The sequence below is a fragment of the Raphanus sativus genome, chromosome 4 (assembly GCF_000801105.2).
Source record: "Raphanus sativus cultivar WK10039 chromosome 4, ASM80110v3, whole genome shotgun sequence".
Lineage (NCBI taxonomy): Eukaryota > Viridiplantae > Streptophyta > Magnoliopsida > Brassicales > Brassicaceae > Raphanus > Raphanus sativus.
The window spans coordinates 28,989,160-29,012,859 of record NC_079514.1 but is presented as its reverse complement, the minus strand read 5'-3'; the positions used below and the strand labels follow the sequence as shown (position 1 = coordinate 29,012,859).

The window sequence follows — 23,700 nt, the reverse complement described above, 5'->3', positions numbered from 1 at the left end:
AAATTATTTGAAATATAATTTAAATTTTAATTTTTTTATTTCTGCACATAGTGAAGAAAAACACCTAGTTAATTATTTATAAAGATAAAACATCATTTGTCTAAACATATTTAATAAATAATAAAATAAAGTAAAGTACAATCATTTATATTTTGCAAATAATTAAAATAAATAGAAAGGTAATATTTTTTAAATTAAAATTTAAAATATCACGAAATTTATATAAAGAAGTTTCGCTATATGATTCTGATGTATGTTTATTTATTTACTAGGTGTGGTGTCCGCTCAAGCGGGCCTAATCATTTTACAATTACCAACTAAATATCATGAAAAGTTATTGGTTATGATCTTTAAGTTTTTAATAGAATATCAAATTATTTATATATGAAATTTATGTATCAAAATATATATATATATATATTCATTATTTCGTTAATTTCTTGAAAGCTTTCATATATATAGTAGAAATATTTTCACTATATATTTTTGCAACTAATTTTATTTATGATTGAAAGATATTCTTTTTAGATGATAATATATATAGAAATCATTTTTTAATCTTTACTAAAAATATTCTTGGATAATAACAAAATATGTATATGAATTATCTTTTTTATTTTAATAATATTTTTATTATATCAGTTTTAATGAGTTATCTGATTTCATAAAGATTAAATTCATTTTTATGTTTGGGTTTTATTATATTAAATTATAATTACTAAATATTTTATAGTTACTCATTAATATATGCGTTACTAACTAAAAGACTATGATAATAAATTATTATTTTATTTCATTTGAAAATTCTTACACTTTTATTATATTTTTTTGAAATTTCTTTGTACACATATATATTATATAGAAATAAATTTTGAAAGTCACTTAATATTCTCTTTTCAAATATATAAAATTAAAAAATTTATTTGTTTAATATTTAGTTATATACTTTTTGTTTTCAACTTTATATTTTTATAAACAAAATTCAGATAAAAACACAACATACATATAGGAATTATATTTATATTTTAAAATATTTTTTAGATTTTGGATAAATCTTATTATTATTAATTTTAATCAATTATATAATTAAATAAATTAATTTTCGTTTTTTATTTTTAGCTTAATATTCTCTTTTCAATTATATAAAATTAAAAAAATTATTTGATTAATATTTAGTTTTATAATTTATGTTTTCAACTTTATATTTTTAAAACAAATTCAGATAACAACACAACATACATATATGAATTATATTTATATTTTAATATATTTTTAGATTTTGGATAAATCTTACTATTATTAATTTTAATCAATTATCTAATTAAATAAATTAATTTTTGTTTTTATTTTTAGATTAGTTATATATTTTATTCATTAAGGATAGTATCGATATTAACCACTCTAACTTTTAACGTGGGAGCTCCGTTGCGAAAAATTACTTCGCAAATAAATGTATAAATAAATAATATTTTTATATATAAAGAAGACCCTTACTCTCTCCTAAAGGCCTCCACGTCAGATCCAGGCTGGAAACAGGGTGTCTCCCGTGCTGACACGCTAGCAGCACTGCGTTTCACTAATGTGTTATTTCTATTGTTCTGGGTCTGGCGTTGGGCCTTATGTTGTGCGCGTCTTGCGGCCCATCGACCGCATAAGGTGATGGAAACCCTTCCGTAACTTACCTTCGTGTTCTTCGTATCTCTTCGATTGGCGATCTAATTTCTGTAACGGTGCATTTTTTTTATTCGTCTTAAATCGTCTTATGCTCCTCTTTAATCAGAGTTTTTCATGATTACTTTACTCCGCTCACTTGAAGAATTCAATCTACCGCTTCGTTTTCCACCGTAACTGGTTGAATCCTCCACTACAAATCTCCTAGCGATGACAACACAATTTCACCAAATCGAGAAGAAAAGTCTCTGCTAATTATACACTCCGAGAATGGCTACTTCCTTCATCATTCTTGTGGATTTGAAAACAGGGACCAGTCTCTCCAAGGTATTCCAATCCGTTCACTCTCTCTATCACTCTCTAACTTTCGTTATCATCCCCTTGCTACTTTTGATTTCAAAATTTTGGTGTTTTGTTCTTTGTTTTTTTTCCGTGTGATAGTGTTTTTGTAAGATAGTGTTGGAGGATCAAAGGATTGATCTTCTTTTGGTTTTAACACGTTTGATTATAATTTTCTGTGCAGGAAGATGTCATGCTTCGAGTATGTGATCAGTGATGCTACTGGGATTGTCCCGAGAAGGTTATATCGATCGAGACGTATAATATATCGTGGACGGTTCTATAAACCAGGCTCCACAACTTTGTAGTGTCTTTGCAGCTCGAGTTGTATGCTTCTTCATCCTTTCTATTTACGTTCATGTGTTACTTAGAGACTAGGCGAATGGTTTTATTTTTTTATTTTTTAGTTGCTGCTAAAGTGTTTTTTCTTTCCTTCTCTTTCTCCTTTAAGGTCGGGCTGTTTATAATATTTAGAAGGCTTTCTCTGCAGCCTCATTACTATTGGAGACCATTAGGCAGGGTAAGAATTTGTTTTCCTCAATAAATTGGTTCTGTCTCAGTTTCATATGATGTAAAATATTTCTGCGACTAAGAGTTAGTCTCAAATTTTGTTGCGAGCTGGACTAGCTATATAAGACTGGACTGAGAAGTATATATTTTTTGAATGAACTTCATGTAGATGCAGTTAAAAAAATACTTTTCAATTGACTTAGGAAGCTCATGGCTGAACAGATTTAATTTATCAAGTACTTTAGTATTTGTTGTTCTTTGTTGTGATTAACTTCAATGATCTTATGATATGATCTATGGTTTTCAGTTGCTTCTGAAAACCAGAACGAGACTTCTGAGAAAACCCCCAATGGTATACAATCTTTCACACCACTTCTCTTTCGGTAAGTATCTTCAATAAAAAATATTTTTTCCTAAGTTGGGTTTTGTGGGTTTGCTTTGTAACGAGAAACTGAATTTAATGTTCTTAGGTTCATCAAAGATGATGTATTCGTAATAGAACAGGAAGCAACACACCTTATATAAGAAAAAAACGGAACAGAATTGAGCAACGTTTCTTCAGGCCGATCTTGCTTTAGCAGAGGACCGCAACAGAGGCTCTTTTCTCAGGTTTTTCTTCCGGTACCTCGGCTCTTGCTCCCCTTATTTTTGGAAGGTGTGTTTGCTAGCTTTGACCAAACCCATCTTCAGAATTACTAAGATTTGAATTTAAGTGTAGGCATGTTTGCTCATGTTGTTCTGTTTCTGCACCAGACACTTAATGGTTGTAAATGCAGGAGATGGAAGAGCCGTTCTCTGTAGGAATGGTGAAGCCATCTGAAGACCACAATCTACTTACCGCAAAAGAATAAATTGACGGAATTGGCGCCTTCGACGATGCCAGTTGCTTAAAGGGCATAGCGATTGGGACATGAAACTACCACGAGTGTCCTGTCTCCACTAATAGCAGAGCCAGGAGATCAAAAAGATAAATTTAACAGAGTAAGACAAGTTTCTGATCATGGGATGCGGCAAGATTTGGGACGCTTTGACAATTCAAAAAGTTTTTGTTTCTTCAGGTGTGAATTACGTCGTTACGATGACCCGATGAAGCTTTCTTTGAGGTTTTCAAGGCTAAATAAGTTAGTGGTTGTTTGATTTTGTCGGCTGATGACATGACGGTGGTTGCTTCTCCGGTGGAGAATCAACGGTGTTGTAGTTTGACGGCATAAGCTTCTCAGAGCTTGAGGGCCTTATTTAATGGTTGAATGAAAAGATAATGGCATTTCCTTTTGCGATCTACTTTTAGACGGTTATTTGTTCGTGCATGGATTAAAAGTTTTTATATGTACGTGCTCCGTTCAGTTTATATTAACTACATGGATTCCAGTTTATGGAAACAAACTAGATTTGTATATTGGTCGCTAACGACATACACTTCCAAATCTTGACCAAAAATATATTTTGCAGTCAATTGGATGAATAGACATAAATACCATTATGAATCACTTTCTCCAAAACCTGAAATCATATAAAGACCAAGCAAGAAATAGTCACATATGCACATATTTGTTTCTAACACAAAATCATACAAAAATAATATTGTAAGTCACAATTAAAGTAGAGTTCAAAAAAAAGTCACAATTAAAGTACATCCCGGGCGGGCCGATCCTAGTAATATCTATATAACACTTGTTGTTTTTTTACAAACGTTTTAAAACGTTTCTCTCTTCCTCATTATCCACAGAGCCACCCATAACCTTGTGGGTTCAGCTTTTGTCCCCCTATGAGTATTAGTAAACAGCTTTACCCATATGACCTAATCTTTAAAATATTACATTGTTATTATATACATTTAATACTCACTCATTGATTTGTTTTGTAACGCTCCCTATTATTTTAAACTCAATTATTTAAAAATCCACTAATCATGCCTAATTATTTCCCACTCTCCTGTTTTTTCTTGCTCTAGATCACAACTACAACTTAACGATACAGGAAATAACATGATTCCACTACCTTCCACCACTAATCATATGTTAGTTTAATCTTTCTTCTTCCATCTCTCCCCCACTTATAAACCTAAACATTGCTAAGAAAAACAAAATTTGAGAGAAAAAAAATATTCTCTTTCTCTTCCATCAAGCAAAGCTGCAACGAATCTAACTTTCTGTGGGTAAATAGTGCTCTTTTCTTGAGATCTGTGAACTTACAAAAAAAGAGAATGGGTTTTTATGAAGGAGCGTCTGTTCATCCACGAAACCCAGAAACAAATCTTCAGGGAAGTTCCTTAAATACTCCCATTCTCACTTCTCCATCTTCTCCAGATCTCGCCAACGAGAAAGGACTGAAGACCCGTTTGAAAAAGATGATCTTTGATCTGGGTCTCGCATGCTTCCTCCCTCCTCCTCCAGCTGGACCAACCTCAATCGAAAACTCCGGCAGCAGCGGCAGCGGCGGAGAGAACAACAAGGCGTGGCTTTTGGCGGAGACAGCTCCGGAGAATATAAACCATGACCCTCACTCTGTTCACTCCTCGTTTAGATTCAGTCTCTGCTCGCAAACCGAGCTTGAGAAGATGAAAGGAGGAGCACCTTCCTTGTCTGCTTCCTCTTCTTGTCGGAATTTATCAGTCTCCGGTGGTTCCGCGACGGTTCTAATGGTGAATCTTGAGAACGGAGTAAAGGAAACTGGGAAATCTACAGACGAGTTGACGTGGACGAGGGCTCGGTCGCTGGAGAAGAGTATCTCTCCGGTAGCTAATACTTTGGTCCGGTTCAGCTACGGCGAGATCGTCGCCGCCACTCGTAATTTCTCCAAAGGTAATAAGTTCATTGAGCTTTGTTAGTTTTTGGAGAGAGGTGTTGACTTCTTTGACTTTTTTTTAAGGGAGAGTGTTGGGAAGAGGAGCTTGTAGCTACGTGTTCAGGGGTAAAATCGGAATTTGGAAAACGGCTTTAGCGATCAAAAGACTTGATAAAGAAGACAAGGAGTCTCCTAAATCTTTTTGTAGAGAGTTGATGATTGCAAGCTCTCTTCATAGCTCAAACATTGTGCCTCTTCTTGGTTTCTGTATAGATCCTGAAGAAGGTTTATTCTTGGTTTACAAGTATGTCTCTGGTGGTAGCCTTGAACACTATTTACACGGTAAGAGAAAAGTTTTACCATCTCCTTTGCTTTATAGATCAAAGCTAATCTCAAAGACTGACGCTAGTTTTTCTTTTTTTTTGTTTATTAATAGATAAGAAGAAAAGGAAAGGCATGAAAACCGCTTTACCTTGGTCAACAAGGTACAAGGTAGCACTAGGGATCGCTGATGCGATTGCTTATTTGCATAATGGAACAGAGCAGTGTGTTGTTCATAGAGATATCAAACCCTCCAATATACTTCTTTCCTCGAAGAAGATACCAAAGGTAAAGACAAAGTCTTTCTATTAGATGACTGAAATAATAATTAACTGTTTTGTGTTGATTTTCTTTTTAGTTATGTGATTTCGGGTTAGCTACTTGGACCGCTGCACCTTCTGTTCCTTTCCTTTGCAAAACCGTGAAAGGCACATTCGGGTATAGATCGAAACCTACCACGAGTTTTTGTATTAGAGCCACTTCTTAATGATCTAATCCGCTATGCAGATATCTAGCTCCAGAGTATTTCCAACATGGTAAGATATCTGACAAGACCGATGTTTACGCCTTTGGTGTTGTCTTGCTTGAGCTGATAACCGGTAGGAAACCAATCGAACCAAGAAGATCATCTGGTGAAGGAAATTTAGTTGTTTGGGTATGTCGCAACATTTCTTTATCAAACTAATAATTTTGTCCTAAACCATTTTATTTTTATTTTTTAAAAGATATTGTCCTAAAACTATGATTTGAAAAAAGACTGATTATATATATTTTTTGTATAGGCGAAACCGTTGTTGGATAGAGGGATTGAAGCTATAGAAGAGCTAATTGATCCGAGACTGAGATGTACAAGAAAAAACTCGGTTTACATGGAGCGTATGATCCGTGCTGCAGCGGCATGTGTGATCAATGAAGAGTCTCGAAGACCTGGTATGGAAGAGATAGTCACAATCTTGAAAGGTGGAGAAGGAGGACTAGAGACAAGAACATACTCAAGCAGGAAAAATAACACAAGTCTTGCGGGTATGATTGACTCTTATACTCAGTTGCAACAGACCAAATCCGAGATGAAATGTCATCTTGATCTTGCGATGCTTGGAGTAACTGATTTTGAAGACGATGGTCATTTGTATGAAGGGTAAAAACATTTGAAAAGAATGGATAAAAAGTGTGTAAATAGGTAATTAATGGGATGTTTGGAACTAATCAGTGAATTTGCCATGCTTTCCGTTTTTTTGTTTCCACTGGAGAAAACCGGTTTAGTCTTTTTATTTCCGGTTTGCTTGATGAGAGAATGTCAGATTCTCCGGTTTCGTTTTTCGTTTTCAATATTTTGGGGGCTTTTTTGGAAATTTATTGAAAAGTGTGTTGAAATTCTTGTTTATTTGATATCTAAAGGTAAAATGTGTTGCGATGGCTGACTATTTATCGTGTGAGTTTGTATTTTGTATCTGACTATTTATCGTGTGAGTTTGTATTTTGTATTTTAGTTATATTGTAAAGTTATATTCCAACAATAAAGTATCACGAAAATAAGCAATTAAAGAAAAGTAAAAAGTGGAGGGATAGTGAGATATTGGTTCTCAAATAAACACTTACTAGAAGCCTACGAGATATCTTTTTTTTTATACATTTTATTTTGGTAGTGGTTAGGTTGCTTTAAAAATAATGAAATTTGATTTTATAATAAAAATAAATTCATATATGTATAAAAGTGTTAAGACCTCTTTTGAGTATTTTATTTGATGAGGTTGCTCTTAGATTTTAGCAAAAAAAAAAAAAAGGTTGCTCTTAGATGCTTGGAAAAAACATAAAACTAGACAAACAAAAATTAATTGTTTAACCGTAAAAGATATATATTCAGTTGAGAATACAAATTTTAGACATAAGTGAGATGAGCCGGTTATGTAGAAAATGTGGATCATGTGTTCTATATTGATGGCGATGATAGGACAATGATAAATATTGTTGTATATATGTTCTCATATATTAAATTATGATATACATTGAGAATGATAAAAAGAGGAAAAGAAATGAAGACAAATATTTTTATATATTAAATATCTTAAATTAATAATGTATATTGAAATAAAACTATTATTGTGGTAAGTACAAAAGATGTCCAAAAAGTCGATGTAATGTTTAATAGTATTGATAGTTGTAGGTGACATATATATTCATGCTCATATTGTTGTGGAGAAGTAAAACACTAATCAACTAGACCTAGTTTTCCAGTGGAGTGAGAAATTATATAATTATGTGACTACTTTTAAGCCATGTTCGAAAATATGCAAGGCGTCTCTGATTCTAACGATTTATCAAAAATTTGAAGATTAACCAGAGATTAATCAAAAACTGTTTATCTTATTTTTTTATAAAATTTTGGATAAGTGTATGTAAGAAATATTATATATATATTAATGTATATGAATGAATATTTCTTTTCCATGATGTGGTCTTATGTTAAATTTATTTTTTATTAAGATTGTTAACTTTAAGAGCATTTGGTAACCAATAAAATTGGTAACTAAAAGAATTTATTTTTTAATATTTTAACTAAAGTATAAGTGACAAATGTTCTAGAAGAGAAGAGTGATTTAAAGGACAAGCTAATGGAAGATGCTTAAGAAAACAAGTTCAATATATAAACCTAATGTTTTAGAACACTTCACACTTGTCTTCTCCTAATGAAATGAGTCCCCTTAAGCAAAACACTTGTCACTTACTCAACTTTGATGGATAGTTGAGATTAAAGGAGAAACTTGCCAATGAAGTAAGAAAGACTTGGTGAGAAAGTCATGAAAACTTGATGAGGAAGCTAGGTCCCTCTCCCCACCTATAAATAGATGTCTTTGCTCCATCTAAAGCATCATGAAGAAAACCAAAAGAGAAACATATAAAGAAACGTGTAGGCAAGAGGAGAGAAGATCTACTCCAACTTAAAGATCAAGAGATCATCTTGTAGAGAGAAGGGTTAACTCCAATTTAAAGTTCATGAAATCATCTTCCATGATCATAGCCATTCAAGAAGATTTCTGCAGCCATGAATCGAGGTATTCTGCAAATCCTTCTTATAGTTTTATTATGTGATTAGTCTAGATGTTAAAGATCTTAGGGTTCATGTAAAATCATGTTTTACAGTGTATACATATTTAAAAGCTCTGGGAAGAAATATAGAAAATATACAAAGGTCTGATGGTTATTGAGCTTAATATAGCCTATCACTTTTTGGTTTCAAATATGTGGTAGTTCATTTTTGATATTTTTGTGTTTGTTTTAAATGGGTGATATAATTGTTAGTAACTCAATACTTGATATTTTAGAGTTTTGCAACTTTTTTGCTATCATCAATAATAGAATTATCGAAATACACTGAATATATGAGTTTTTGTGTTATTTCACATCAAATTCACTGATGTTTTTTTCAATATTTGATTTAAAACCTTCAGAACTTCAGAAACGATTTTGTTTTGTTGAATCTGATTTTTTTTTGCCGAACTGAATGAAATCGACACGGGAAGCTTCCGTCTAGAACACCAACATTGGCTAGTCAGGCTCCATTTTGAATTTTTTTACTAGAAGCGACCCATTTTGATTTGAACACAACCCTATTATTAATTAACTCCTATCATAGTACACAAACCAAACTAAGTTTTCTGTTTTCAACTCAACTACAATCTTATGCATAAAGATTGGAGTAATGATAAGTTATGTAATGAATATATATGGTAGTTCTAGATTCAGATTTATACTTTATGATCAGTATCATTTTGTTTCTATGCAAAAAATTTGGTGCTAATTACAATGTACAAACAAAAGATTAGTCAATAGAGCTATCTGAAATTGGTTGGAAGTCAAACATATATGCAGAGATAGTTTTCTAAACGATGTGATATGTATTGGAGCAATGATCTATGCCAGTTACAAAATAAAATGATGTATGTCTTACGAGATGTCTTTATGATACACATTTAAGGAGCTAGGCGAAGTTGGATTCTAAGCGTTCAATTATAGACACATAAAGAATTGGGAAGCTCTTTCGAGAGAATGACTTCTAGAATCTGGATTTCAATCATTCGGCATAGCTACGTTTGAAAGGACAATGATATTGGTACTGGAAAAATGAATATTATATAATTTAAATTTTATAGTTGGAGAGAAAATGTGACATAAGAGGGATTAAGGCTCCACCTATTATGTTGTCGCTGTTGGTGTGATCTCACGTTCACTAGTGAGAAATTTCTTCTTTTCTCTCTCTTGTTTTCTCTTCTGACAATAATGGTACCTACTATACTTTCTTCTTTGTAAATTATGATTCCCTTGCCAGTTCAAGATTCATATCCGCCTTTTACAAGTCTCTCAGATTTTCTCGCTGTGATATCACCTTCCGACCTTGCTACCCTTTTGACCCATCAGATTTGTTCCCTTCTCTATGGTTACCGTCCTTCTTTGTAGCTGCTTCTTCTCTTTTAGGATTCGATTTCGGTCTTATCCAACTCAGTGTTTATGTTCTTTGAAGTGTTGTTATCTACTGATTTGTGCAGAGTTTCATTCCTAGTATATTCTCCGAATGAAACCATGGTTACCTTCTGCAAGACCATGTTCTCCTTCCATCATTTTTTACAAAGGTATTGGTTTCTTAATCTTGAACATGTCGCTTATGTTAGAATATTACCTTCTATTAGGTTTTATCTATCGCAACAAGTGACTTATTTTACCTCAGTTTTGAAGATGTTATGCATACTCTGAGTTTCATTATAAAACCTTATTCACCACAATATGAGGACATCACACTCTGTTGTACCTCTATATTACTTCATTATGAGGTTGTTATTTGGACTATTATCTTGTTGGTTTTCTTTTGTCAGGTATCTTTGATGCTTGTTCAATGAATGAAACATAGAAGGATGCATTAAAAGGTGGATGCCTTGTTTGGGTGGGTTACCCGGGGAATGTATGAATCCTTGACTCGCAAAACGGCTCTAGTAGAGTATGTGTTCGGTCAATTTTTGCAGATGAAGTTATGTCATTATAGGAAGCTCTTCAATCAATAAAAATACATGAATTTATAAAATTGAAATTACTTGCTGACTCAATTGCCCTTATCCGTATCCTGAGTTCATGGTCAAAATTGGAAGAGATCGGAAGTTTTCTTTACGATTCGTAGATTTTGTCACTATCTTCACTTCTCTATCTATTCAGTTTAATCTACACACAACATTATGTTTGGCTGTTGTATTTGCAGTGAATGCTATAACTAAACTTTGTTCTGATCACTTTCGTCTGAATGTTTATGAATGAAAACGTTGAAAAAATGAATTAGATGAGGTTTTATACTCTCTTTTTAAAATCAAAAGACTATTCTATTAGGATGAAGATTTATACTTAGATATTGGATTCTAATGTTCAATATATCATTATGATAACCAAAAAAGATAATTATGATATTAATTAGTTTAACTAGAATTTATTTGTTATTTTATAATGTGATAATATGTAGCAGTATGTTGTTCATAATCATTTATCAATAGGATAATCTATTAATCAATATTATAATATATATATTATAATCTTATTAAAATAGAAAAAAGTTATCTGGATTTAACGTTTTATTTTACATATCATTAGTAACTAATAAAACATTAGATCTCGTTAAAAATAATTATGAAAACAACCTTGTACTATTAACTGCATTTCCAAACAACATAATCTTCTGTTCAAACAATATAAAATATTAAGTTTTATCTTTTTAATAAGTTTTATTATTTTTTAACGATTTGGTAAATTAAATAATTGACTAAAACACTCAAATAATTTATTAATAAACGAAATAAGTATAACTCTTTTTAGCAGGTTTAGATACTATAAAATAATTTCATGTAATAGTATGAAATCAGTTAGATTAATAGATTATTTTATTTATAAAAAAATAATGCATAATTAAATAAACAAACTACATATATTTTATTAAAACAAATTTTTGAAAAAGATTGAAATAATTGAAAAAAAAAATTGAATAATATATTATATAATTTTATATTTAATATAAATATAAATTATATCATAGTTTTCAAATACGCTAACACAAAAATGTTAAACATGTAAATTACATTTGTTATTTATTATTCATATAAATTACATTTGTTAGGTAATTATTTCTGAGTTTTTAAAACGCTAGTCATAATCTAGTTATTATGTTAAAACAGTAAAGTGTTTGATGATATTTTGGTTAATCTAGATAGATAATAGAGGGAAAGGATGCTAATTTGGCTGGTTTTAGTTTTAGACAGGTCCAAACCGAACCGAGCTATGAAGTTGCAAGTGAACCGGTCTGACCGACTGATCCGGGCCGCATCTCTTTTTCTCTCTTGGTATTTGTCGTGTTGCTTAGATATTTATTTTGGTTGTAAACAGTTCCAAAGAGAGACGACTGAGAAGAAGCAATAAGTAAGCGAAGGAGGAAGAAAGGCGATTTACTGGAAGCAATGGCGGACCAACTGATAGACGAGCAGATCTCCGAGTTCAAGGAAGCCTTTAGCCTCTTCGACAAAGACGGCGATGGTTTAATATTCTCTTTCTCAATTTCTCTAAGCCGTAGAATTTTACATTTTCTGGAATCGATGCATTATACATTGATAGAACTAGGAATATGTCTCTGAGTCTTGGATATTTTTTTTTTTTTTAGTTTTGTTCATTTTGGTCTTTGGCTCATCTTTATTCGATCTGTTGAACCGTCAACGTGTTTGGTGTTTACGCAGGTTGCATCACTACGAAAGAGCTGGGAACTGTTATGCGTTCGCTAGGGCAAAACCCAACAGAGGCCGAGCTCCAAGACATGATCAACGAGGTGGACGCAGATGGGAACGGTACCATCGACTTTCCGGAGTTCCTGAACCTGATGGCTAAGAAGATGAAGGACACTGACTCTGAGGAAGAGCTGAAAGAGGCATTCAGGGTTTTCGACAAAGACCAGAACGGTTTCATCTCCGCTGCTGAGCTTCGCCATGTGATGACTAATCTTGGTGAGAAGCTTACTGATGAGGAAGTGGAAGAGATGATCCGTGAAGCTGATGTTGATGGAGATGGTCAGATAAATTATGAAGAGTTTGTCAAGATTATGATGGCTAAGTGACGTATCATGATGACCTCTTATTATTTACTTAGGAGTTTAACCAATATACATTTGCATGATTGGTCTAGAAATGGGTTTTTCAAAAGACTGTGATTATGAGACGGTTATTTAGCGTTATGGTTAATGATTTTCTTGTTTTGTGCGTAATGTTTCGCAATCATATGCTTAGGTATGAAGGCCATATACTACCATCTCATGGAGTATGAGGATGTGGAAAGCTAGAAGTTTCAAAATGTCTTATTCCTCTCATCTCTATTTGGATTCCAAGTTGAAATTTAACGCTAGACAAACAGCAAAAACGACACGATGCACTCGTGTGAATGGGTAACACGAGCAGATATGACAACGGCGTTGTAAACAGCTCCAGCATATAATCCTAATAAAACAAATTTCAACAAGAAGAATACTTTCAAACTGGTTCCCGAAACTATGCTCTCACATCTTTTGCCTGAGTTGAGAACCAAATAAAACATTTATCGATCCTCAAAACTATTTATTAGTTTTACTTGGAACTTCGAAATTGCTTTAACACAACGGACACAAACAATTTAGGTCTCAAAATATGTCTTCTGTGATACCATGTACATTTGGGAGCTCGTAAACTGAATAGATCTTCTTATTGGATATGTCCAACTTAACATCGTACATATACAACCCCATATACACTAGATATATCATATATCTAAAGGGAAATGAAATTACCTCTAATATAGTGGAAATTGTCATAAACTTAATAATAGAAATATTCTATTGATCTTTTTTTTTTTTTTTTTTTTTTTTGGCAACGATTCTATTGATCATTATCACAATAGTATCCCTGACACATATACATCGATATTCCCTTGTACAGGAAATTCGTATACACAAGAACACATCTAGAAACTTGAGAGGATAGGAAACAAAGTTGCAAGATTCTTTGTACGATCTAAACTTTACCCCATCTAAGTTACAATGATAAATTTAGCATCTTACAGAAGTTTGGTTGGTTGAATCGTTGCCTATTCAAGCAAACGAGAGAGAGGAATATAACTGGTATCCAAATGTTACACTAACTAAGTCAGTCCTAGTGGACTTGCACCCTTATTGGGCTCGAAAAGAACAAAAGAAAAGAGAGCTTATTACATAACCAGTTTGAGATTCTTCAATGGCCAATTAAACCATATATGCACAAGGGATAAGGATCGGGTCGGAGTGACATGAAGTGACTTAAAGGCCCTTTGAACCGGGGACATCGATCCACTCGAGCTGTAGCTCAACCTCTCCGGACTCTACGTTCTGGAGCCTAATGAACATATTCTGAAGAAGCTTGCCTTGGTTCCACACAATGTGACTCTCTTCAGACAGACAGTTCTGTCTATTTGGCTGTATCTTCATTATTATGGTTCCATTGGGAAGTCCTCTTTCGATCTTAGGGCGAAACTTAATGGCTTCAAGATATGGAGCAATGCTAAACTCTGCTTCTCCCATCTTATCATCCGCAGAGAGTATGTCCTTGTCGTAAACCGTCTGCGTCATAAACAAGGATGTTTCATATTCTTTAGTAAAATTAGCTTACCCGATTCTAACGGTCAATCGAAATGAAACGTAAATAAGGATCACTTACAAGTTTAACAGGGAGATTTGGATCAGTCACAGAAAGAGTCAAATCATCGTTCCACTCTGGGTTTACATTATGTTTGACCACGTGGGTTTTCAGCTTCTGTATCATGTAAACAAAAATTAAAAAAGATTTGCGATTAACTCATTAAGTAAAAAAAAACAAGAACAATCAAAAGTCTTTATCAGGAAAGCATCATAACTAAAAGAATACATATCACACACATCCACATTCAATTATTTCGTAGTGGAAACAGAACATTGATGTTGACAGAAAGAAGAGAGATTGATGGAGTCAGAGTAAAAGAGTACCAATATTCCAATTCCAAAGCACATGGTACAAGGACCACAAATATGAACACAATCTTTAACTTTTCCTTTTTGCACAAGAAAAGAAAATCACATGCCTTGTTATCACCCTTTTAACTAATCAATTTAACACATCAATTTTTAATCAACACTAGAAAAAAAAAGATATCAAAAGTGTAACCACTAGTTTAGATTAGGTTAAGACATCAGACACCATTAACTCTTTAGACATTGTTGAAACGTAGTTTGCGAGAGTTTGTCGGCCACTGAAAACACCACCTGTTAGACTTTCATGTGTTAAACATGCCGGCTGCGGTTTTAAGGTGTTTTCCTGCGGTAATAAAATTTTTAAATTTCAAAAATATATTTAAAAATAAAATTTTATTACTATTCTAGATTTTATTATTTTATCAATATTATAATATAAATTTTGTTTTAACTGAATATAAAATTAAGATAAAATAACAAACTGTTTATTTTAAACTATACTTAAGAATAGAGATATGTAACCCTAGGAATTAAATAGTTTTATGGATACGGGTAGTAAAATTTTAGGTCCGGATACCCGGATCCGGATCCAGATCTATTATATATTTAAAATATTTAAAATATAATTATATTTATATAAGTATAAAATATATAGTTTATATATAAAATAACTAAAATTTTAATTTTATTAAATCTCAATAATTTTTCAATTTTATTTTTTAAAATAATTTTAAATAGACTAAATAAATGATTAATTAGTTAATTTTTTTAAAAAAGATTCAGATCCGGGTATCCGCGGATATTGAAATTTTAATCCGGATATCCGAATGCCGGATAACTGGAAGACACAAATCCGGATCTGGGTAACAATTACGGATCCGGTGGATCCGGATCCAGATTCAGATATCCTAATATACCCCGGATACTCCATCTGTCATATCCCTAGAGATATGTATATATTTAAACTATAATCTTAGATATTTTTATCTATTTATTTTAGATAAAATATGTTAAACTAATTTGTATAAAATAAATAAAAATTGATATAAAACTGTATAATTATCAAAAAGTACAAATGAATATTATATTTAGAATCTTTATATATATAAAAAAGTTAATAATATTACGGTTAAACATTTATATTTTAGAAAAACTGTAAAACAATTTGAAAACTTTTTTAGTATTAAAATTGTATAATTATAAATAATATTTTAATTTTAAAATACGTCTGATTAATTAATATTATAACAGTTTAATAATAAATTATCAGTATTAATATATTATAGCATTATAAAATTATCAAGACCGTACTATTATGATAAAAGAATATATAGTTGTTACATAATAAAATTAATAAAAATATTAGTCTATTTTTTTATCATCTAGTTTAAATGAAGTTATAATTTCAATAAAATGTGTTCGAAGAGTTATATCCCCTAGTCTATATTTGAGAAGTGATTTGCCACATGTCTTCTCTACAATCGTTTTCACAAAAAAATTATGACGTGGCTATTAAGATTGATGACATGTCATATGGTTAAATATGACATGGACAATTACATTTAATGCTGATATATTTTTTTGGAAATATTTTTAGAATATGGCAATAACTCATATATTATGTTTAATATTGATTTATATTTTTGGTAAACTTTGTGGAATATGGTAATAAATCATAAATCATCACTAAAATAATATATTCAAATATGATATTTTGAATTTCAAAATATTATATAATTTATTTTTATAATTATAAAAATTTTATTATCTAAATTATCTAAATTTTTTCGGAATTTTTAAAAAAAAATCGTAATATCATTAGTTTCTTTTAGGTATCTACAAATTATGTAAATATTATTTAGTTTTAATTTTTGATAACTATACAATTTTATATGATTTTTTAGTAATTTTGTACAAGTTGATTTAATACATTTAACCAAATGAAATAAATATTTTTTAATCTACGATTTGAACTTTATATATATCATTCTTAAATATAATTTAAAATTAAAAAAAATATTTTCTCTTAATTTTATGCTTAATTAATGATATTTATATTAGTTGTTGGTCAAAAATTAAAATATATAATATTATTAAATTACATTTTTAAATATAAAATTTAATTTTAAAAAAATTCATCACTACACATGGTGCAGGAAACACCTAGATTAATAATTGTGACATGACTACTAAAATTGATGACATGTCTTATAGATTAATATGACATGGACAATTATATTTAATGTTAATCTATATTTTTGGTAAACTTTCGAATTTCGATTATATTCAATTATGGCATTTCAAATTTCGAAATATCATTTATATTAAACATATTTCAAAAATATATACATATTTTTAAAAAATTATAAAATTAAATCATAAAATCAAATTAAATCGTAAAATTATTAGTTTCTTATATATATCTACATATTTTATAAATATTGTTTAATTTTAATTTTTGACAATTATGCAATTTTACATATTTATTTAATATATTTAATTAAAATAAATATATAGAAAAATCTACCTCAGATTATAATTTAAAATATATACATGCACATTCTTAAATATAATTCAAAATAAACAAAATTATTTTTATTTTAATTTTAATGTTCAGTTAAATCAAATTTATATTAAAATATTGATAAGAAAAGAAAATTTATAATATTAATAAAAGTTAAATATAATTTATATTTGTCTATTAAAAATATTTTAAAATTCTTTTACTGCACATGGTGCAGGAAAACACCTAGTTAATACTTTAAAAAGAAAGAGACTTCTCGTCAAGAGTCAAAAAAGACTTCTCATCAAGATCATGGCTTCAAATTCGGCATTGTTATACATGAGACTCTCCAAGTCCCTTAAAAATTAATTAATTTTTTTTTTAACAGAACAAACCACTAAATATGAATCTTCCGTCTTTTGAGTTTCTTAGAGTTGTGAATACTTTTTTTGTTTTGAGTTGTGAATACTTCTCTCAACGAAGAAACCATATCTACTCTGTTCTTTATTTTCAATTTTTATTAACTAGAGATTCAGTGTAGAGACATGAAGGTGGCCTTTTAACACCTTAAATCTCTGTTCTTGGTGAGATTATGCTGGAGATATATAACATCAAGAATAAGTGTTCCACAGTCAAAGATCGAAAGACCTAGATGAGTTTTCACAACACAGATTTTTTAAATAACAAACACTTCTGCTTCGAACAGATTCAGACAAAGATACTAAAAGTGAAATACAAAGAGGCCAAAATAGATTCCTTTTACCTTGTTTCCGAAGTTAAAAACGATGTAGGGATCGCTGCTTGCGATATCTCTGATGGCGAGATTCACACCTCTCTTCACATGAATTCTGAGAAGTCCCAATAGATTCTCCATTGTTTCGTGTTTCTTCTTTCTTCTTTCTTATTTCTTGGGCTCTCGAGTTAGTACGAAACTGTGATGAGGTAAACTTAGGAAACTAGTCTACAATTTCCGAGAGAGAGAGACTCGTCTCATTTGGTATGCTAATCAATAAGATTTTTATATTATTTATTATTGACGTAACTAAAGTAGCAAGAAAATGACCATAATATTCAACGCATTCTGTATCATATATGCCCAAATGCCATTTGCTTACGAACATTTTCAGAACAATTATTGATAAGTTTTTTAGATTTCTAATTTAAAATAAACTGGCGATAAGTGGAGTGATCTAAATCTTTTATATATTATTTAAGTCATTTCCATCTTTTCGATATAGAATCTCTATCTCCAACACCTTTCCTTGAAATAATAGTGCGTATAATCATTAATCTCGCGAATCCATCATATTCCTCTGAAATAATTCTATTCTACCTATTCGGTAGAACTGAACCTTCTTTAAACCATTAACTTAGGATGATCGGACTACCATCCACAACTAATCAATAGGTTAGGATGTGGATCCGCTCTGATACCATGATAAGTTTCATGGACTTCTACTTTAAAATCAATAGGCGGTAAGTGAAGGACTTCAAGTCCCTTATATATTACTTAAGTCACTTTCATCTTTCCGATGTGAAATCTTTATCTCTAACAATCATTATCTTCTTAGCTAAAAAAATTAATATATTTATCATTTTATTCAATATTTTTCACACTAATTATTGGTGATTATTTTAAAAAATAAATGCAAAGGATCGAGGAAAACTGCGGCTCAATATAAGACCAACATACATCATTTTTGAAGGAATGAGCAATTTATAAAGTATCAAATTAAGTTTATGGTGCTTCAAAATGACAAGAATTACCGACTAACACCTCATCTTTATATCTTTTTTTCGTCAAAAGGTCATTCTATTACTCAAACTTGAGGTGGTCTGGGTAGCCAGACCGGAAAAGAACAACCAACAAAAAGTAACTTCCTATAGAAAGATCTAGCTGTCTTAGCTAAAGAATCAGAAATCATGTTTTGAGGACGTGGTATGTACATGAATAATCTGAAAGTCTGGAAAGCATATCAGCAGCGTCACTATTCTCTCTAGTTCCGTTGCAAAGCTCGTCCATGCATTAGGAGCCTCTATCATGGCAATCAGTTCCTTACAATCCGTCCTAAATCGCTGACACGAAGAGTGTTGCAGTATATTCTCTATTGCCCATCGTAGTGCCTCTACCACCGAATGCAAGGGTGATTCACGACGACTCAAGTTACATGTTCCCATCAGTTGGATGTTTCCAGCATTGTCCATCCATACCCATCCACAACCCGAAAAAGGCGCATCTAATGTCCATGATCCATCCACTAAGCAAATATTGCCCAACTTAGGATTTGGGAATCTTGACGACTAACGTCTTGTACCATTGCAGGAATTCTTTCATTCGCTTTATACCAGGTTTGGCATTCACTTTCTGCATATATGACGAGTTCCAATGGATCCCTATCTATTCTCCTGAAGAGTTTATCATTTCGAACCTTCCATATGTACCAATTAAAGAAAATGTACCACAAAAACCTTTTAAAGTAGGATTCAAACTTATGGTGTTCTGCTATGTTTAGCCGCTAACAACACACATATAAATAATATTGTGGGTTACATCTTTGGTTTAGCTTATTTAAATTTAAATTTACATTAGGAATTTTATCCTAAACCTATAAGTATATGTTATAGGTCAAATACACAAAATGCTTACATGTTCAATTAAATACAAAATTCTCCCCAATTTAGTTTTATTACTGACTTACCGAACAGAAAAAAATTACTTATGAAAAAAATTGGAATAGTATAGAAAATATAGAGTACACCTATAATAAAAATTATAAAAATTAAGAAATTTATGCATAGTAATATGAAACATACTCATAAAGAATGTAATCGAATTAATAACCTTTGGCAATGAATCAAAATAAGTGTGAAAATAATTTATAAGAAAAAAAGAAAATTGCCAAAAGAGAATAAAAAAACTAGGTTGTTCTCCCTTTGGTATAAAATCATTTTTGTCCAATTTTCTCGTTTTTATCTTTTATATTTCTGAAAACTAATGAAATAAATAATTTTTTGAATCAAAAAATATTAAAAATATAAACAATTAATAAAACACCCACATATATACGGAAAATGAAAAGCGATTACTAAAAGTAGAATACGTCTTCTACGGAAAATGGTATAGTAAAACCGATTTCTAAAATAAACACGTTCATCTACTTCTTTTAGAACGCCCATTCTACTATTTACTAAATTTCTAAATAAGAGGAAAACGTATTCAGGACATGATAACAAGAACTAAAAACTATGGAGCGGCCGCTAGGGTTTGGCGATATCAAAGGCAATTTTGAGACCAAAATTTCCTCCACCAATCGTACCTCGCCGTCCCTCTAAGATCTCCGATCAGAACACTGGGGCACAAGGGAGACTACTCCACACTCCTTTCGCCGCCCTAACGTTATCTCAGCGCCGCCTCTTCATTTTCTCGAAAGATCTACATCTGGCTTCCTTGCCACGTTTTCCCCAATATTCTGTCACTAAACGACGTCCGTTTAAGGCAACTCCCTCTCCAACCCTAGCCGTCTGCTCCACCATAAAAGCTGCCAGGCCTCTCTTCTCAGAACCATCACACAGCAGCTTTCGATCTAGAAAATCTTCTCCTCTCTAGCCTTTGCTAAGCTTCCTCTCCCCTCTCTCACTTCACCATGAGTCAATCCTCTCTGATCATGCGCAAAGGTGGTTCCTCCAACGGAGGCCGATGCCCCCAAAGTTCAGACGACGACATCATCTGAATCCCAGATTGCGATCTTAATGCCGCAAAAGAGCGTTTCCGCTTGATTTAACTCCTGCGCCATTGTTGTAAAAATCTAAGTTTATACAAGTCCTTTCTAGGATTATTGCTATACAACTACAAATCTAAGTTTATACAAGTTGTAAGTAATATATCATATTATCAATGATTTTTGTGTATGAATAAATATGGTTATTACTCTCAAAGGCAAGAAAATAAATCAAAAGTAAAAACTATTTTAGATTCTTCACAGACCAGTTTTAAACCGCACTGGAGTCAATGGCCCTTTGCTGTCCAAATTTTTTTAATCAAATTTAAGGTCTCTATAAATTTAGAAATGAAACTCTTTCTTACAAAGAAATTATAAATTTAACTTAAAATACAAAGAAAAACTAATAAAAATGTGGGTTCTGTATGCACAGTCAGCACACGTCCTAAGTTGGGTCCGACTTAAATACCCCTTGAACCAGGGATATCGATCCACTCGAGCTGTATCTCGAGTTCTCCACATTCCACGTGCTGGAGCCTAAGGAACATATTTTGAACAAGTTTGCCTTGGTTCCACACAATATGACTCTCTTCCGACAAACAATTTTGTCTGCTCGGTTGTATCTTCATTATTATCGTCCCATCGGGAAGTCCTCCTTCGAGCGTATGGCGGAATTTAATGGCTTCAAGATATGTAGCAATGTTAAACTCAGCTTCGCCCATCTTGTCATCCGCCGAGAGAAAATCATAGTCATAGACCGTCTGTATGAATAATTAACAATCAATAATTAATGCTTAATTTCTAGTAAAGCCCACTAGTTTAACCTTCGAACCAACAAAAAAAATGTAAGAATCACTTACAAGTTTAACAGGGAGATTTGGATCAGTCACAGAAAGCGTTAAATGGTCATTCCACTCGGGGTTAAGACTGTGTTTCACCACGCGTGTTTTCAGCTTCTGCATCAAAACAAATCACAAATAAAGGACAAAATTAAGAATGCTTTTGATTGATCACAAGGCGACAGAGCTCATCATTTTCAATCATATTATGGTGGAACCAGAAGATTGGTGATGGAAAAAAAGAAGAAAAAGAAAAATTGATGACTTAAGAGTAAGAGATTATGAATATACCAATAAATCATATGGTAAAAGAACCAACAATATGAACATGAACTTAAGTCTTCTTGTCCAATTACTTTTATAACTATCTTTACAAGTTATCTTGGAACAGATGTATCACCAGCTTAGTTAGAAATGACAACATAATCGAGTCGTTTACCTGTTTTCCTGAGTGAACGACGACGTAAGGATCACTGCTTGAGATATCTCTAATGGCGAGATTCACACCTTTCTTCACATGGATTCTGAGAAGTCCCAATAGATTCTCCATCGTTTTTTCTGGTCAACAGCAAACTTGTTTTTTTCTGTGAATTAAACTTGTCTCTCTAGTTAGTATATATAGCGGCTTCAGAAGAGAGAGGGAAGGAACGGATGGTTTACACATCAAGACGATAAGAGACAAAATACGTATTCTATTAATTTTTTTTTGTCACGTATTCTATTAATTATTCGTTTCAATTATTCATTGTCGTAAGAAATATGGAAAATATTATATTAGTCAACCTTTAGCCACCTCTGACTTCGTCTATATTGACTGTCTATATGTTGGACAAAAGGACATTATTATTATTATCATTAACAATAACCATTAATCTTTTTATTAATGTGATTGGGTCAGAATTTAGCGACGCGTAATTCCCCCTTCACAGTTACTAAAATTTGGTTTAATTACCATAAGTATCATTAAATGCACTTGGCTAATACTTTTGTATGCTACATATTATTTGGTCAACCTTACCCAAAATAATATTGTATCTCCTTCTTTTGTGTAAATTAATTCATTCATGAGATTAAAACACAATCCTGAATCGTGGATAGTAGATTCTCTCTTCCTTTTTTATCTTTTGAGAAAATCACACATACCTCTTGTTGTAAAAGTTATAAATAAAATTACAACATTTTTTTGTATATTTGTAATTTACATTATAACTCACTAAAAGTAGAAAATGATTTATAAACTATATCCCTATTAAAAATGTATTGCGTTAATTTCTTTTGAACACCAAATTTTCATTATTTTATCTTTTACTTTTTTCGTTGACTGATATATAATAGCTTGTTCTATATATAATATTCCACCACGCGTGTTGATATAGAAAAAGATAAAATAAAGTAAGAATATTTCATGACTTTAGCAACCGTATATAATACTCCTATTAAGTGTCAATTTGACATTTTTCACTTAATTATTTTTTTTTTTAAAATCATCGATCAGATTCACTTAAGAGTTGGAGCGATAACACCAGCAGAAAGAATGCCTTGATAGGATGGAATTGTCATTTATTGAGGCGGTCATGAGAAAGATGGGATTTTCCGAAGTATGGATTGGATGGATTATGAGATGCATCACATCGGTCAGATACAAAGTCCTGATGAATGGAGAACCAAGGGACAATATAGTCCCAGAGAGAGGTCTATGTCAAGGAGATCCTTTGTGTCATTTCATATTTATTTTATGCACGGAAACACTCGTTAACCTTCTTAGTCAAACAGTGAATCAAGGAAAGATAAGGGGATGCGCGTCGCTCGCGCTAGCCCCTCGGTATCCCACCTTCTCTTTGATGACGATAGCCTTTTCTTTTGTAAGGCGGAGTGAAACACCCCAACCCGTGAATCTTTGAAAACACGTGAAAATTCCTAAGTAAAAGATCGTGTCAAATTTTATAGGATGAACATGAGAAATACTACAACTTTATAAATAAAATCCGA

At 31.8% G+C, this 23,700-nt stretch overlaps 4 protein-coding genes across 6 annotated transcripts; 2 read left to right on the top strand and 2 right to left on the bottom strand.

Moving 5' to 3' along the window:
- The first annotated feature begins 4,363 nt into the window (after positions 1–4,363).
- On the top strand, positions 4,364–7,118 carry LOC108855853 (probable serine/threonine-protein kinase PBL7). Its single transcript, XM_018629767.2, has 6 exons — positions 4,364–5,321; positions 5,389–5,646; positions 5,741–5,913; positions 5,984–6,063; positions 6,133–6,280; positions 6,408–7,118. The coding sequence occupies exons 1-6, from the start codon at positions 4,724–4,726 to the stop codon at positions 6,765–6,767; spliced, it is 1,617 nt and encodes a 538-aa protein (XP_018485269.2). The 5' UTR covers positions 4,364–4,723; the 3' UTR covers positions 6,768–7,118.
- A 1,380-nt stretch (positions 7,119–8,498) lies between these two features.
- Positions 8,499–12,904, top strand: LOC108854190 (calmodulin-1). 3 transcript variants are annotated; one of them, XM_018627700.2, is made up of 6 exons: positions 8,499–8,678; positions 10,170–10,253; positions 10,494–10,615; positions 11,906–11,954; positions 12,040–12,186; positions 12,384–12,904. In XM_018627700.2, the coding sequence occupies exons 5-6, from the start codon at positions 12,111–12,113 to the stop codon at positions 12,755–12,757; spliced, it is 450 nt and encodes a 149-aa protein (XP_018483202.1). In that variant the 5' UTR covers positions 8,499–8,678; positions 10,170–10,253; positions 10,494–10,615; positions 11,906–11,954; positions 12,040–12,110; the 3' UTR covers positions 12,758–12,904. The 3 variants fall into 3 exon arrangements, with proteins under 3 accessions (XP_018483202.1, XP_018483201.1, XP_018483199.1); XM_018627699.2 differs by lacking the exons at positions 8,499–8,678; positions 11,906–11,954 and adding an exon at positions 9,797–10,060; XM_018627697.2 differs by lacking the exon at positions 8,499–8,678 and adding an exon at positions 9,797–10,060 and having other exon boundaries at positions 11,906–12,186.
- Positions 12,905–13,649: 745 nt separating this feature from the next.
- Positions 13,650–18,178, bottom strand: LOC108848610 (protein C2-DOMAIN ABA-RELATED 1). Its single transcript, XM_057007694.1, has 3 exons — positions 17,917–18,178; positions 14,361–14,456; positions 13,650–14,263 (listed from the first exon to the last, which is right to left on the bottom strand). The coding sequence occupies exons 1-3, from the start codon at positions 18,025–18,027 to the stop codon at positions 13,964–13,966; spliced, it is 507 nt and encodes a 168-aa protein (XP_056863674.1). The 5' UTR covers positions 18,028–18,178; the 3' UTR covers positions 13,650–13,963.
- Positions 18,179–21,000: 2,822 nt separating this feature from the next.
- LOC130510956 (protein C2-DOMAIN ABA-RELATED 1) lies at positions 21,001–22,317 on the bottom strand. Its single transcript, XM_057007695.1, has 3 exons — positions 22,151–22,317; positions 21,733–21,828; positions 21,001–21,633 (listed from the first exon to the last, which is right to left on the bottom strand). Exons 1-3 carry the CDS (start codon positions 22,259–22,261, stop codon positions 21,334–21,336), a joined length of 507 nt encoding a protein of 168 aa, XP_056863675.1. The 5' UTR covers positions 22,262–22,317; the 3' UTR covers positions 21,001–21,333.
- Between the last annotated feature and the right edge of the window lie 1,383 nt (positions 22,318–23,700).